General features: G+C 35.9%; 1 protein-coding gene and 1 long non-coding RNA gene across 2 annotated transcripts; both read left to right on the forward strand.

The window, feature by feature from the left end:
- The first annotated feature begins 1,748 nt into the window (after positions 1-1,748).
- LOC147761257 (uncharacterized) lies at positions 1,749-6,853 on the forward strand. Its single transcript, XM_087015252.1, has 6 exons — positions 1,749-1,760; positions 3,052-3,164; positions 3,345-4,496; positions 4,681-4,987; positions 5,503-5,578; positions 6,702-6,853. The coding sequence occupies exons 1-6, from the start codon at positions 1,749-1,751 to the stop codon at positions 6,851-6,853; spliced, it is 1,812 nt and encodes a 603-aa protein (XP_086871378.1).
- A 706-nt stretch (positions 6,854-7,559) lies between these two features.
- LOC147761258 (uncharacterized) lies at positions 7,560-9,108 on the forward strand. The gene is made up of 2 exons (XR_015335044.1): positions 7,560-7,761; positions 8,510-9,108. It is a non-coding gene; the product is annotated as an uncharacterized LOC147761258 (long non-coding RNA).
- The last annotated feature ends 8,087 nt before the right edge of the window (positions 9,109-17,195 follow it).

A 17,195-nucleotide genomic window follows, 5' to 3' on the forward strand; every position in this document is an offset into this window, starting at 1 on the left:
TTCTCGTAACGGGCTTAATCCTCATAATTACCCAGCTTGTGGTCTTAGGGAGAGCTTGTGCCTAATACATATTCAAAAGACCGTCCACGTGGGTTGCTTCAGCCAATTGGGATAAAGTCTCGCGGAGTCTCTAATAATCTCACATAGAAAACATGGTGGGATTACAGAAAGGTGTAGAGATATATTTCCAGCCTGTACGCAACCATTTTGGGAAATAAACCTCAAATCATGTAAGATACACCTCCGTTTGATCTAGAGCCGATCAGTTACACAAAAATTAGTTTCACATCAAGAATGTATGAGAACAATTTCACAAACCCACCTTCAACGCTAAAATTTGCACCTGTAGAAGCGTCATTATTATTTTTAATTCTTTTGTCGTATAAAGGAAATTTACCTTACAGCCGTGTGCACAAAACAGTAGTACTTGCAATTTCTGTATGCTAGTCTCGTTTCTTTCTTTTTTTGGCACATTATTGCTTATATACCAGGTAGAGAAAAGCTTGCACAGGAAAATTGGGGAAATGAAAATAAGTTATTGCACTTCGTATGATTCTAAATAAAATTTCATTAATACATATTTTTGTTTATATCTTCGTCTATTACATGAGGCCAACTTTTAGTAAACTGATAGTTTAAATTCATTAGAATAAAAAATGAAAGAGATATTATTATCGATTGATATTGCTTTATTTTAACATTTGAGCAAATTGTATAACATCTAAAACAAAGTACCATCTATGAAAATATGTCAATATTGTTACACCCAACAGTGATTAAAGCAATGCAAAAATACATGAATGTATGTGGCAAAAATGGTTAGTTTTTATTTTGATGTGGTGATTATTTTATTTTATACTTCTGACAGTTGGCCAATGAACACTAAATTCTCTTTTAAAACTTGGACCACTCTTCAATTTTAGCCAAAAATTTTACAAATTTACCTGCGGTCCAGTATCACTTCATATTTGCATCTGAATTAATTTATCTTTAAAGGAGAATAGACCCATAAAAATCCATTTCTCGAATTTTGAATATTCAGCACTCAATCTATACACTACAGGTATGTTTTAATCGATCCTCACCATTAAAAATTTATAAAAACAATCTATTATTAGAAAAAAGCGTTTTAGTAAACCTCACCTCAATATACATAAATGAAGCAACAGATCTGGGTCACGTGGTACTGTGACGACAATGAGGATAAAGAACTATGAGACTTAACTGAGCTGCATGGTGCACACAGACAATAGTTTAAGAAATTTGTGTTAAACGGAGTTGAGCAATTTTCTTTATGCCTCAGTGTGTTGCCGTGGGATTCACCAAAATTGCAGCCCTCCTTGACAATCTTTCTTTGTCGGTGACGGTCTTCCGTGACTTATTAACTTCGGTGACAATAGTTGCGAGCTTGCGATCTCGGTCACCTCATGTGTTTTAGATCATACCAAAAGCTGATAGTCTTTTAGATAAACTGTCATCAGTTGGCAAGCTTACTAATTGCTGATGCATTTAAATGCATTGTAGTTGACCAAGAGCTCGTAAACAATAAAACCTGTTAATTATGCACTGCTGCAATTCCCAAGCCAGCTAGGTAATAACAGGTATCAAACTCGTCTTGGTGGGCTTTCATATTTTACAACATATCTCATTTATTTCATGGGGTTATTTTATTGATATTTTTAAGTGACGTTAAATATCAATATTTAAACAATTAAGATAAAACACGGTCGCGAACATTAATAACAGATATGGCTCTCAGGGTATCTTGAAGCATGCTTATGCCCAGGCATTACTTCCTTGGAAGAAAACGTGTTGAGGAAAAACAGGAAAAAGAGCGTTATATTAAAGAAAAATGGGAACTCATGTAATGAAATGGTTCGTAATCCTAATACGTTTATTCTTTAAGGATTTGTTTTTGAAGGTTATTTCTTCTGAAATATTAAATAATTTAAAAGGTTTATCATTTTATAACTTGAAACGCAAGTTCTGCGTCTGTACGCAAAACTTTTTGCAAATTTGTAAGCTTTGTCAAACCCAAAAACGTGTAGCAGATCAAGGTAAAAGAGCATTGTCTGCTACTGGTAGTTTACTAAATGTGCAGTTTTACGTACGTTAGTATATTTCAAATTATGCATGGAGATTTAACCTGATAAGGGATATAAGAAAGCCACAAACGGATTTTTTAAAAAGAATGTTGGGTGTAAAAAAAGAGCCTTACTGATAACTTAGTTCATTGTATATAACTTAGTATATTATGAAAAGCGGGAGATACCCAATTCTTTTAAGTATGAAGCTACTATTTTTTTAATATATTGATTTAAATCCCCTCTTCGAAAAATTTTATTATAAAACCGTGCTATAAAGATCTACTCAAGAAAAAAGTTTGCTTGGCTTAAATTGAGTACGGAATGAACTGGAGACCCTTGGCTTGTCATTAAGTTTTCACGAAAATTTGTCAGATAACTTTATACTGTCCTTGAAAGAGTAAAGATTGAAAGAAAATTTTAGACAAATAGGCAAACTTTGACGGGGGAAATATCCACAAAGAGTAAAGGGCTATTGCGCCAACATCTTGTTGAATTTTTTTATACTGCAATTCTATTTAAATAAGCTAAGAAACTAACTGCCACATTTAGACTTTCATCACATAACAGGGGCATAACCAGACCTGCAAAAGCTGTACGCACAGATTAAAAAAATTACAAGCACGTACAGCAAAATGTAGACTAACGCAAAACATGAAGGACAGCGTAATCACAGCAAATGTACCTCATATAGTAGCTTAATTTCCATTTATAATAAAATCATCATTTTTAAAAAAATACATATTTGAGTGATATTTGATATCTGTCTATATCCATGGACAGAGTGGAATCAAAGTAGACACCCAGGTTTTTCACGTATGGTAATGGGTTCACAACACTGATGCCTACTGTAATTCAAGTTGTAGATTCTATACGTCTTGGAATGTTTCTAGAATATTCAGAAAATTTTTTGTGCCACCTTTGATAGTGTTTCTTTTCTTTTAACAATTCATTATGTTTATATCAGGCTCAAAGTGCACTGAAACAGGGCTGTGCAACACCCGAGTTCTCCAAATTTCTTGTTGGACTGAAGAATCTTTTTCCTAAGACCCTTAAATCAAATCAGGAGAGTAAATACAGGTAACGAAATGTACATATTAGGCTGTTTCCTTTATAATGGTCACCATAAAATATGTCATTCAGTGAACTGTTTATATAAGATGAGCATGTATGAACTCTGAAAATTTTATATTATTACTTAATAATGATAACCTTTTAACCACAGAAAATATAATTTTCTTTTTTTCATACACAATTTAGATTTTTGGTCCACATTCTGCGAAGATCTGCGTTTCATCTAAAGTCAGCTTTAAACATCTTTGAAAGATCTGAGGAAGAGAGTAGTAAAAAAGCCACTGAAATCAAGCGACAGATTGGAAACATAAAGAACAATTATGAACAGATTCGTGTTAACTTGCAAGGAGTTTTAAAAATAAAGGCTGAACAAGCGGAACGGCAAATCAAAGATTATCTGAAAAAGAATAACCAGCGTGTCCTTAAATGGAAAGACGGCGATTGTCCAAAGCCAACAGACCATTGGGATGACCTTTACACACAAGCTAGAACCCTAATCCTCGGGAGAATCCGTGAAATTCTTGAGGAATGGAACGCCAACACGGAGTTTTTCACAAATGCTCAGAAGGAGCTTATAGGAAAGTTTCGCGAAGAGTTCAACATCATGGAGAACCAAGTTGCTCTTTTGGAAGGTCAGTTAACCAGCAAAGATATGCTTGTAGTCGAAGATGCAAACCCCACAGGCTTAAGATCCGTGGAGGACACTTCTACTTTCACCACCACTGCTAAAGTCATGATTGGCGTCACTTCTCCAGTATGGATTCCAATAGGCCTTGTAGCTGCTCTTTTCGTTGTACCTGTTGCCCTTGGGGTGGCACTCAAAGAGCGTCTCAACGAGAAGAAACAAATTAAAGAGTATACAAAACACAAAGCGGCAGTCATGGAAACTATTGCAGAAAAAGTGCTCGAACATTTTATGTCCGAAGAAAACCTGTCGAAAGAGGTGATGCGGTACTTGGACTCTGCGGTTGCCACACTGAAAGACCTACTCAGTGCTATTCCAAAACTCCTAGATGATGACCAGAAGCTCATAGAAGGGTTGCTAAGTGAACGTCAGAGAGCAGACTCAGAGTTGCAACTGTATCACAAAAATCTCCAGCAGAACGATGCCTTAGAGGGAGGCCTAGGGATGTTGTACGTGACAAAAATCCGGGAAGACATCAACGCAAATACCGAAATATATTGGGACAAGCCTGCTTTTGCTTCTGGCACGTTTAGTGAAGTTTATACCGTGAAGCTTCTATCAAGAAACAACATGGAAGCAGCGGCAAAGGTGATGAAGCAATTTGCCACAGCAGAGAACGTGGGCGAGGCTATATTGGAGGAGGAAAGTTTAAGGTGAGATGAACTAAGATTTTGCAGACCTAAGATTTGATCATTTTATCAGTGGCGAAAAATGCTCTTTAATGAGGTTATTTGGTGTATTTTTAATATGTATGTCTTTTAATGCGGAAGGGAAAATAATTTTGCTACATTTGATACGTAGATTGGCATGATCAGTTTGCCTATTTTGTTGATACAGGAGACTTAATAGAACCCCAAACATCATCAAGTTCATAGGAACCAGCGCCATCATAGAGCCAGATGGTAACAGGCGCCTTGTCATTCTAATGGAGTATTGCCCCACAACCCTTGCAAATCGTATGTTAAATGCCGATGCGACAAGTCCCAAAGGACGACAAGAGATCATAAACCCTGGTTTGAAGCAACCGTTAGATCCTGGGCTCGTGCATTCTGTCGCTTACTTTGGTAGAGAAATATGCATTGGATTAAAATACATGCATGCTAAAGGATACATTCACCGAGATCTAAAACCAGAAAACATACTGGTAAGTCTGGATTTTGATGGATGATTTATGTCTACTCTCTAAGATCTAGTGACTTAAATTTCATCTATTATAAATGAGTGGCATTTTATGATGGTAGTATTGTACCACTAGCTTAGTCCCGACCAGTCTCGTCCGCCGTTTCCGCCGTATTCGCAGCCCTTTCACCACTTCTCCTCCTAGACTACAAAGGACTGTGTACCCATTTACTGGATTTAGGTCACACATAATCTCATCTCCTCCCACGTAAATTTTGGGCTTTGTCAGTGCACTAGTGCAGGTGTGGTGCTCGTTGTAATGAGCCAGGCTTGTTATTAAATGTTAAATATCTCCCAATAAGAAGGAAGTGTGAGAAAATTCACTATAATAGTCTAACCAAAAATAATGTGGAGAGATTCCAAATATATGTGTGCCCTTGGATTTGACCTCTGATATTTATTTCAAAGTCAAATGGGCTAAAATTTTCCAAAATGGAAATTTTTCTGCGAAAAAAAATATTTGTTTGTGCCAATTTTCAGAAACCACCCAGACCTAAGCTCTCATATTACAGTGAAGGGTTACAGTTAGGGACATCTGGCATCTTCATCTTCGGGAGTTTGGGGTCAGTCATTTTCACGAGAGAAGTCGCCATTAGATGTTGAAACCGAAATTTCTCTCTTAATCTGGAATCGTTAATGCTAGAGGCCTCTTTTTTTGCATTTTGTAAAGCTTGTCAAGCGCATTATTGGAAGTGATGTCAGTTTTGTCATACGGTTTAAGCATTGTGCAATATCACAAAATACGACAAAATATTCAGTGGTGAAAATAAAATGTGAAATACACGTTCATGTATAGTTACTATTGAACTTGGATCGAAAGCCATGTACTGGTAATCTTTGTCCTTGAAATTGACCTTTGTCCTTGTTTTTATGATCAGCTGGACTGAATTTTCGACCGCAATAATTATGTATACACCAAACAGCCAGAGATACACTGGTAGGCACTATTGAACTTAAATAAGAACTCAAATTGACCATGAACCAAACTTAGCAAAAATTTTAGATCCTTCTGTATTTAAAATTGGTAGAGATACGCCCATACCTACTATTGAAATTGATTGGGAGGTCATATTATACGCGATATTCCTGTGACTTTGAATTTCACCTTTGACCTACTTTGCATCGTGAACTGCACTTTGCAAAATTAGAGATGTGCACATTATTTCTACTGAACTTGGATAAAAATTAATATATTGGAAATCTGGAATTCTTTCAGTGCCTTTGAATTTGTACTTTGACCTACTTTTAACCAAAAACCGCAACTTTAAAGATGCATACAAAGTCAATTTTTTGTCACAAAAACCAACCAAATGCCAGCATATAGTTTCAAGTAGTATAACTAAGAGAATTACCAAAATACGAGGGTTGATTGATAAGTAGTGAGCCTCGTGTGGAAGGGGTTAAGCAGGGATATCCCTTTTCAGCCCTTCTATTCCCTGACTATTTAAAGGTGTGTAGCCGAAGTTTGGTGTCATTTGGTTAGTTTACGTCGACGAGGTAGCACTCTCAAATAAGCAAGGCAAGTGACTTTTGCAAAATGCCCCTGCTCACAAGTCTGTCATTGCCATGGCTGCAATCAACGAGTGTGGCTTTGAACTGATAGAACATCCACCTTATTCGCCTGATCTTGCTGCCTCTGACTATTATCTATATCCCAAATTGAAAAAAGGCTATTTCAGGAACTCACTTTGTGTCAGAAGATGACGTCATACGTGAAGTGGAGGGGTTTCTGAACGGCCAAGAGAAGGGCTTCTATAAAAGTGGCATAGAGGCTCTCAAAACTAGCTGGCAAAAGTGTATAGATTCTCAAGGAGACTATGTTGAAAAATAAAGCAAAATACTTGTTAAATGTGTACCCCTTCTATATGAGGCTCACTACTTATCAATCAACCCTCGTACATTGTTTAATTTTACCCGAAAATGATGTTTGAACAGATTTTTCTGCTGGCATTCTAAGCTGTATGTCAATGGGGCAGGAAAGTAGGTCACGAATGTAGGTTAAATTTACAACCATAAATTTAAAGAAAGGAGCAGTCTAAAGGTCTTTTATGGCTGATCGAGTGATCTATTCAGTTTATCCCTTGGCATGTCGAATTTATTTGAGTCATATCAGAATCTAGTTGAAGTGGTTTACATGTGTTACTGGGAATCCACGCTCCACCGATGCTTGGTTCGTATGTACCTTTAAGAGCTAGATCTTATAACTACTATTGACCTTGGATTGGATTTCTTATATTCACAATCATACTTCAGCCTTAGCTTTGGCCTGTTTCTTTTCCCCATGTTAATATAAGTGTATTATAAATTGTAATTTTCCAGAAAAAATAAGAACTCTGGTTTATTGCATTTTGTAGAGCTTGTCGGGCACAACATTGGAGGTCGTGTCCCTTTTTTGTTTTCCATACAAATTAAAGTGCTAATTACATCTGGTGGTAATGCCGACGATAACGTCTCTCTGATCCTCTGATTAAATTTCTGTTTTGACACAATGCTTTGTATAATATGTTTTGCCATTAGGTAACTGCTAAACACGAAATTCGACTTGCTGATTTGGGACTGACAAAACCGCAATGTGACATCACTGGTACACTATGTGGAACACTGGTTTACATGGCACCAGAAATTCTGAAGAAGGAAAAGGTCGGGGCACCAGCAGACATGTACACGGTTGGGGTCATGCTTTGGGAAATGTGGTATGGGAAACGTGCCTACAATCTGTCTTGCTTTAGGGATTTTGAGGTGAGTTATACTTTATTAATTTATATTATTGCACAGAATGAGTAAATATTTAATTGGTGCAAACTGAATATGCCTCAGAAAATTTTTTGTCATAAGATTCATTTTACAACAGGGGAAATGTAAGAATCGGTATCTACCGGAAATCACCTTTAGACATGTTAATAATAATGTTAATAACATATAGATAATATGTTGGGTAGAGATGGTATTGTCCGTATTCTGAACTTCGTAGTAGACATTTCCATGAGTGAAAGTTTGCAGGATTATGCACGATTCAGGATTATTATTCTTCCTCTTTTCATTTATTTCATACGATTTTAATAAGATGTGAGCGATGAGAAATCGCAAGCTACGTTTTCAGGATTTTCATGCAGTTTCACAACTTTCACTCATTCATTTTAATATCTGGATTCACCCTTCCAAATCCCCCATAACACCAGTTTTAACCCAATATTGATTCACTTTTGAAATAATTTGTTTAAAATCAAATGAAAAATATTAAACGGGATTAAGAAAGCCATGATTGTAAACCACCCAGATTCAATACCCTCTGCCATGGCCACAGGTTGGTTTTTCACAAGATATTCACAGATATGCCTCTAGATAAATAGGTCATTTTGCTATCTCTTTTGGAACATTTCCCTATGATATCTGCCACCCTGGTAAAGGGTCATGATTAAACACGTTCCCATTGTGAATACTTCATACTGTTAGAAAAAAAGCTTTAACGTTTAATTTTCATTTTCAGCTTGACTGGACATCACATATTGTCCTTGAGGGTTTTACACCGCCGCCGCCCATGTGGTGCAAGAAGTTAGAAAAGCTGCTTTCCCCCACGCCATCCGAAAGACCAACCGCAAGCGAAATGGAGATATTCCTTAAAGAAGAAACCCGCAAAAAATCCCATCATAAGTAATTTCCAGAAGATTGTGACTGAAAAAGTATTTTATATACTTTTTTTAATGTGAACAAGTGGAATGGCTGTGTCGTAATAATATCATTACAGGAAAATACGAAGTGTTTCAAGGACGAAAGAACGGAGGCTTCTGTTTTCCTAGGGAGGGAGGGTGAACTTGTCATGGACAGGAAAATATCGGTTGTAAAGGGCATGCGCACACACACATACACACAAACACAACAGTTATTGTTTAGAATAAATTATAATTTTAAGGTTAATTCTTTTCATGCTAGAATAAAAAAGTAAGGTTTTAATTTAAAACATTTTAATTCATTAAAAAAATCCTACGGTATATCAATCTGTGTATGGCGTTAGTGCATGATATATAATATCATATTTAGAATTTATTATATTGCCTACAATATGTGATAGATGACAGGATTGATAGATGTTCTGTCTAACACACCAAATATAATAATATCCCATACATTGATTTTTGTTTGAATCTGATAGATTGGACTAGGTTTTTTTTTTTTTTTTTTTTTTTTTTTTTTTTGAAATTTTATTAAAATTAATTTCCATTTTCTTAAATGTTACTAGAAGTCTCTTTTTTTTTTTTTTTTGATAAATGCACAGGGGGTGATAAAAGTATTGCACCATTTTTTCTTTAAGGGGAATAACAACTGGCTTTGTTAGCTTTTTCAATTGTTATTTTATTGAAAACCGTCAAGCGAGTATCTTTATTTTAGGTTTACAGAACAGTGCATTTCCCTTACTTAACACATATCAGCATTAATATTTTGTTGGATAGCAGCGTGATCTCAATATGGCCACCATCTTTCTGGTGATAGTACTTGCAGCCCGTGCCACTCCCCTGCGTCTGTTTGACAAGGTGATGAGTGGCTTTCTCTTGACAATCCTGCTGTGCATACATTAAGCATGGAACCTTTTTTACCGGTCTTTCGCTAACCTAAACCTGCAAACTGCGCGACCACTGCAACGCTAATTCCCCGCATAGCTAAAACCTTCTTGGCCTTGACAGCATAAAAAGGCGTATGTCGTCCCTGGCATTAGTTGTCCTTGGGCGGCCACTTCGATGTAACTTATGGACATAACCAGTGTCCTTCATCCTTCTGCAAACCTTATACAGTCGGACGAGATATACCACATCTGGCAGCTACATTTATCTGGGTAACATTGATACTCTCCTCCCTCAGAGGAACAATTCATCACTGGTAAAGCGAGCAATTAACTAAAAAATCCGTTGAACTAACAGGTCCCCCATGTCACATAGAGCACTATTTACGCAGGTGGTGTAATACCTTTGTCTCCCCTCTGTACATTCTAATCACCAGGTCCATTCGGCATTTATGGGCAGGTTATAATTAAATGTTGAATCATATATCGGGTTTTTAATAAATAGAAATTCATAACCAGTAGGACGTTCACTGTTTGTCATGTTTTCGATAAATTTGCCCAATTTGATTTTTTTTTTAATTTAAATTTTCTTTTACTATTCAACTAACCTAGATGTCATTGTTTCTGTTCCTTTGAATATCTTTTTTGTTTTATCAGTGCACACATCATATGTTATCTTTGATGCCTAGTATTAACAGCTTTTGAAAAGCAATTATATACATGTGGTTGTGTTACAAAATATGTCAAGTTTCCATGATCATCGACAGAAGTAGTGTAGTCGCAGTTTGTTTTATTCATTACTTAAATATGTATAGCTGGCTGTTTGGGAACTTTATAATTTTAGCACCATTGGTAAAGAGTTGTTTTTTACATTTTTATTTTGTTTATCCAGATGTAATCACGCTGTGAACTTCTTTGAAAAAATATGTAATGCTTTTGTGTGATCCTGTCTCTTTGTTTTACAACAACACTGACCATGGAATCTAATTACTTATGCAATGATAATAATGCTAATCTTAACCGAGCAACTTTAAATATCTTATTTAAATTTCTAGTTGTGATTGATTTTCTTCCCCTACCCCCACTGATCTGAAATGGAACTGACACTCCCATACGCTAATTATATCCATCATCATTCTCACAAACTGTAAATTTAAGTAACAAATGGCCATTAAATATTTGTAATATAGATGACATTAAACAAAATATACCCTAAAAAGTATGTTATTAGCTCACATTCTCTATTTAGATAAATTTCATTGCTTTATTTTTTTAAAAAGTTTTCTCAAACTTGACCTCATTTGACCTAATTTCACTTAAAATTGTTCAGTATTATATAATATTTATTACTTCTATGTTTAGAGAACCCTTCGGCTACATAATGATATATAAACCATCCTTATATCTTATTCAAATTGCAAACTATAGATATTTTTCTTCCCCTACCCCCATTATTTTTAATGTGCTTATTTGAGACACAAAGTGTTACATATTATTAAATTCAAGCCCCATGTGACATTTTTTTGCTCTGGGAACATCTAGAAATTAAAAATTTAGACATCAAGGAATAAGAAAATATAGGTATCTACTTTTTTTCACGGGGTTGCACGTGAACCCCTCCTTCCCACCAGACTAATTGAGCAATGCGCACTGTGACGGGTGACACTCCAATACAAAAGAGAAGACTGTATTTGTACTCATACGGTTGATTTATTAGAGAGTTTTGGCAAGGCCTTCCGTACGACGTATAACGTGCGACGTCATCACTTTGTGCGTAGTTTTTCTCAAGGACAAGTCATAAGTCATACGGCACTACGTATGAATCGGTGATTACACGTAGGTAAGAAAGTATCGAATTTAGTAGATTTACGCTCATTTCTTTCAAGTTTAACATGCTGCAGAGGAATATAAAGGGTGTTAAGATTCCACTGAATCACTTTTAGACGCTGTCGGTAGAAATACTCTGTGAAAACAGCTGGAAAAACAGAAAGTCAATCAGTCGTCCGTAGTAGTATCAAATTCAATTTAAGTTGATTTTTTTCATAAACAACAGGATCCGCGGCATCAATTGACGTAAATAACACATTCCATTCAACATCTTAATTATTCATCTATCTAAAAAGAATCCAAATATTATAATAGTTATATATAATATAAATAAATATAATATTAAAAAAACGCATACGGAGTGAGACCTGCCAAAACCACTGCTAGCTTTCTCGCGTACGTAAAACGTATTACGCATTGAACTATACGTTACACGTCATACGGAAGGCCTTGCCAAAACTCTCTATTGTCTCTTTACACAAACTTGTGTGACGATACTTATGTGTGTATGGTTCAAATCTGTAAAAATAAAAAATAAAAAATGCTTAAATAACTGACAAAAACCCTAGAGCACATTATATATAGATATAAAGAAACAAACAGATAAATAAATATTAATAAAGTGAATACATTATATAATAAAGAAAAATGACACTTCTTTTGAAATTATCCACGAGTCCACACCCAAATTTTACTGAGACTTGTAAATACCACAATATATTTACCTAAAACTAAATTTTAAGTCAATATGAATTTGATAGTAACAATGGCAGTTGTATTAAAGTAAAGTAAATGAAACTTACAATTTTTTGTCCTCTTTTGTATGTCAAATTTTGTAACTTCTTGGATGTCTGCATATAATTCAACTGCTTGCATCTAAGCTTTCTGTGTAACCAACTGCTCATACTTGGTGGCAGTGTCTATTATTGATAGGGGTGATAAGTGGACTACATTACACAGTAGGGGTGTCAGATTATGTCCTTTACACCGGCCCCTTAAATGTGAGATTATAAAACGAACATTTACCTAATATACTTCTAAAGGACAGAACTTAACTCTCTATGTATGAAGTACATTTTATAACATAAACATATCAGTTATATGGTACATCTTAAGTTAACTATACTCCTTAAATGTCAATCTTAAACTAAGTAACACAATGTCCACTGTTTAATTAATGTCACTTTATCCAATGTCCTTCATGGTAACCTCCATGAATTATTGTCCTCATTGATCACTTTCCATGTCTTAAATGTCCTCCATGAATATCCTTTCCATGAATGAAATCCATTGTTATAACAGTCTCTGACTTAAACATAAACTGAATAATAAATGAAAATTCAATTACATATGTTATCATAGTCTCTGAACAGTCCATAATAAAACAAAAGTAATGAAACAGTCTCTAAAGTCTATAAATCACACAGTTCTACATTCTGTGACCTCTTCCAATAAGCACAACTTGGTTATGGGCCTAATCAAAGTTGTGTTGGCAGTTTGTACTTCTGCAGATCTTACATGTCCATCTCTCCCTGGAAAAGTTTTAATGACTGTTGCAATTTTGCCACATGTTCCTTGGAGTGTTGTTGTCTGCAATTAAAACAACATCACCAACCTGTATATCACGTCTTACAGTCATCCACTTTTGTCTGCTTTGTAATAATGGCAAATATTCATGTCCGTGGGACGAAGACTCCCAAGTAATGTAAGTTCTACGTTTAGTTTTGCGCGTCCTAATGGGACGTGCGCTCCTGACATTTTATTAACAGGCCCGTAGCTAGCAATTTCAAAAGGGGGGTTCTTTTTCTGAAAAAGTGGACCTTTTTTCCATAAAAAAACTTCATGAAACCAGATCAAATTTTACCCAGAGTGGACCTTTTCCCAGCAAAGGGGTGGTTCTTTTGAACCCCCCGAACCCCCCCTGGCTACGTGCCTGATTAACGCGTGTCCCATATAGTTAACACCGATAAATGACATGATTAAATACATGTAGATATAAACTAGTTTTAAAGATATAATAAACGTTTGCTTTATTCTATTTATATGACATTTTATCTTTATATTTTACAATGTTTTTTATTTTCCGATGGACAGTTGATATGCATATTAATGAAGTAACAAACACAATTTATTTATTTATTTTTTATGTGTATTTTTCATCTAGGTAATTTTGATCGTAGTATGTTAACGCATACTTTTGGCGTACTCCTCCCTCGGTGCACTTTATGTATGAGCCTGGTTTACCCGATATTTTTAACAAAATACGGTACCATCCAAAGATGTCCCTTACCTTTTCTCCTTTGGGGTATTTGTCTGTTATTTCATGTCCTTTTCTACTGGGGTGTGCCTTTTGTGTTTTGCGTCGAGAAAACAGTTGTAAGTGTAAAGAGCACGGAATTTCGAACACATATTAGACATTTAAAACAACATTATACATTTTGCTACAAGTAATATGGGGGCGGGAGGTGAGGGTGGTAAGTTCATGTCAAAGGTAGGTCACGAACATAAAGATGTACGTTACAGACCGATTTATGAATACTTACCTTACGAATTGCACGCTAACCACTACACAGACGAGCTGGAGTTGCAAAGCACCCATTTTTTTGTCTGATATACATGTATGGCTCACCAGAAGGAATTCATATACATTTATAATTGTATCATTTAACCGTATTATTGCGTATGGATAGGAATCTTAAATAGCCTGACTTCTACATTACTGACATAGGTGTAACAGGAATAAGAGTCCGACAGTAATACAAGTTCTACTTACTTTAATTATAAGCCAGGAACCTAAGTCCCAGGAGGACTACAAATTCCAAGTCCGTAGGACCACGGTTCTTGGGGGAATTGGATTACTGATACACCGGGGCTAGTTGGACCCCCTAACATCAATTGTTTTTTTGTATTAAATTGTGAGCCAACTGGCATTATATTTGAAAAATAATGACGTTGCATACGTAGCTTAGTTCATGGTGCTTACTTTGAAACCGGTTTTGTTACTCTAACTCATTCTTAGTTGGCTTTACAAGGCCAAAAATGTCCAACTTGGCCAACTAGCCCGGTCTCTCATATCCATTGTTTTGTCAGTCTGCATTATTCATGTGCAAATAGGGTCTCTGGGTAATTCTTATTTAAGTAAATTGACCAGAATCAGGTGTAAAACTTACCTTTACTGGACAAGTAATGGGTAAAAACGAAGAATGAAAGGACTCCACAATGTAATTCTTTTCGGCGAAGAGACTATCTTCGGACAACACATCCAGGTGTGCACACTGCATGTAAATACAAGTTTATCTTTCCAAGCGTGTGAAAGGGTGTTAGAATGATTTGAGATCAACTGCATCAAAGGGGCCACTCGATGGGATTACCTGTCAAAATAATGTGGAATTCTAAAGACTAGCACAAAAGTCTGCCCTAACGCTCCTGATACAGTATATAATGGCTGTTTTACCAGCGTACATATAGATATTAAAATCGTCAAACAGAAGGATTAACGCCTGAATAACTTAAGCCGCTCTCTATTGTGTTCAGATCCATTGACCCATCAAGGTGACAGCCGAGTCGGTCTCTTTGTCACCTTGGTTATCACCGAACAGTGAAGATTATTCTGTTATCCAAATGAAAGCACGTGAAGCAGTAAACAAGGAGTTTTTGGTTAAGGTTAACAAAATTCTTCAGTGGTAGTGCGTGTTTTTGTCACAAGAACGTTTGTTCTTTTCAATGCAAACAACTTGGTGGATAAATATTCTCTCTTACTTTTGGACCCACGTCCCCATTGCATGGATACAGCGCATCTTCAGGTACAGTACCTACAGGGTACATGTACTGTTGTCATGCCTTGAATATTTTATAGGGATAAAAAAGATAAGGTGGTTAACCTAAATTGTATTTTATCAAATGAGTTAATATCATGAGTTCTTTTATTCGAAATACTTAGAACACGACAGAATTTCCCATTTGTAATCCCTGCGTTGCATTACAACAGCCCAGGCGGTCACTCCCACCATCAGTGTAACGGCAAACAAGCAAAAAAGAGTACCTACCATTTATATTATCGTAAACATTCTGAATAAAAATTGGCTAAGGATATGTGTTGACTGCCGATCTGCGTTCAGTCTATTTTTGCAAGGAATGCAAGTTTACCCATTTATAGATCCCGTCGAGGCAGTATTTAATTGCTGTTCTACCAGCTAAAATTTCATCACACGGCGCCCGTGGCAAATGCGATTTAGTTTTAAGGTGCACGTGGACATGTAGCTGTTGATCGGTGGTCGGCTACCAAACTTGGGACGCACCAGTACAGCCCAGAACTAGGGAATGTCATGTAAAAACCTATAAAAATCTTGTTCAAACTAATATTGGCACAATATGAACTAGGATTATATAATAATAATAATAATAATAATAATAATAATAATAATTTATTTATTTGGCAGTTACATTTGTTAGCCCTCTATACTACAAATATATAAATAAATAAATAGTTATACATCACTATGGATTACTACTTATACAGTGTTTAAGAATATCTAATACATTGTATACGTTGTTTAAAATACTTATTACAATTGCAAATAGTTCAATACACTGAGGGAACACACATCTCCTTTGATAGGCTTATAGCTATATGTATCTAATGTGCCATTCTTATGGTTCATATAATATAGTAGGATGAGGCTACATCAGTGTGGCAGATGCTCATTTCTTTTCGAAATTGCCCATAAGAACGTGGTGTTTTAGGTCTGGTGTAGCGTCCTCTTTCCATTTCCAGAATATGATCACTGACTCTAATTTTAGCCACTTCCCTTTTTAATGACTGAGGGGCATTAGTTAGCAGGAACTTTTCAATTGTGTAGGACTTTTTTTATCAGACTATAAGTTTTTAACTTGGTGCTTTGTGGATCAGTTTACTCTTCCCAGAACATTTTTTCAATTTTAGCATTGATTTTTTCCTCAATATTGCAATGTGTTTGGATTTGCTGTTTGGACATTTCCACTGTGAAGATGCCAAGTTGTTAACATAGTATTAAGCGCTCCTGGCCAACCTTTTTCCCCTATTGTCAGTTCTGCATCATGGGTGAGTTTCACTATTCTGTTATTTGGTAGATTTCCAAATCTTTGGCAGTATCGTTGTACCTGTTTAAAATGTTAGAATATAAAGGATAACGACCGAGCTCTGCGCGACTAGCATTGTTGCTGGCGTGTTTACTCAAACCCAGTGCCCATTTGCACATTCTCAAATGTGCTTGCTCAAAAGGCATTTGGTTAATTTTGTTCAGGGTCATTTTCTTTTCTTTGAACATTTCTTGGGACCAAACTTCACAGCCGTAAAGGAGTATTGGCCTTATCACTTTGTCAAACAGTTTTAAATATAGGAGAGGTGAGGATAAGTTTTGTGACGAAAGTGATCTGGGGGTCGATTTAATGGAAGTCCGACATTCTTGGAAGATAGTTTCTTCGCCGAAAAGAATTACATCGTGGAGTTATTATAAGGGTACCGTAAGATGGCCTTGGTTTGAAAATTGGTTACTGTTTCTACCCCCTTTCTATATTAAGTTTTTACGCACGAAGTCAGCGTTTTTGTTGCGCAACCTGCTATTAATGAAAAACGTATATGCATAGTATCATTTATATAATCTGACTTTTTATTTGAAAAGAGAAGCCTGCTCGGATTTTTCATTTTTGTCAGAATGTGTTATCTACGTGAAAATAGGGCCGCTGGTTATTTCGTATTTTAGTCAACATTACAGTATTAGACATAAAACCTTTACTGATTTACACGACCTGA

Source organism: Lingula anatina, chromosome 6 (genome assembly GCF_051362555.1).
Source record: "Lingula anatina isolate TDL-2025a chromosome 6, LinAna3.0, whole genome shotgun sequence".
NCBI classification, from domain to species: domain Eukaryota; kingdom Metazoa; phylum Brachiopoda; class Lingulata; order Lingulida; family Lingulidae; genus Lingula; species Lingula anatina.

Coding starts and splice junctions, on each gene's coding strand:
- LOC147761257 (XM_087015252.1), top strand. Junction 4,988..5,502: donor TAAAACCAGAAAACATACTG/GTAAGTCTGGAT, acceptor GCCAATTTTCAG/AAACCACCCAGACCTAAGCT. Junction 5,579..6,701: donor TGGCATCTTCATCTTCGGGA/GTTTGGGGTCAG, acceptor AGGCTATTTCAG/GAACTCACTTTGTGTCAGAA.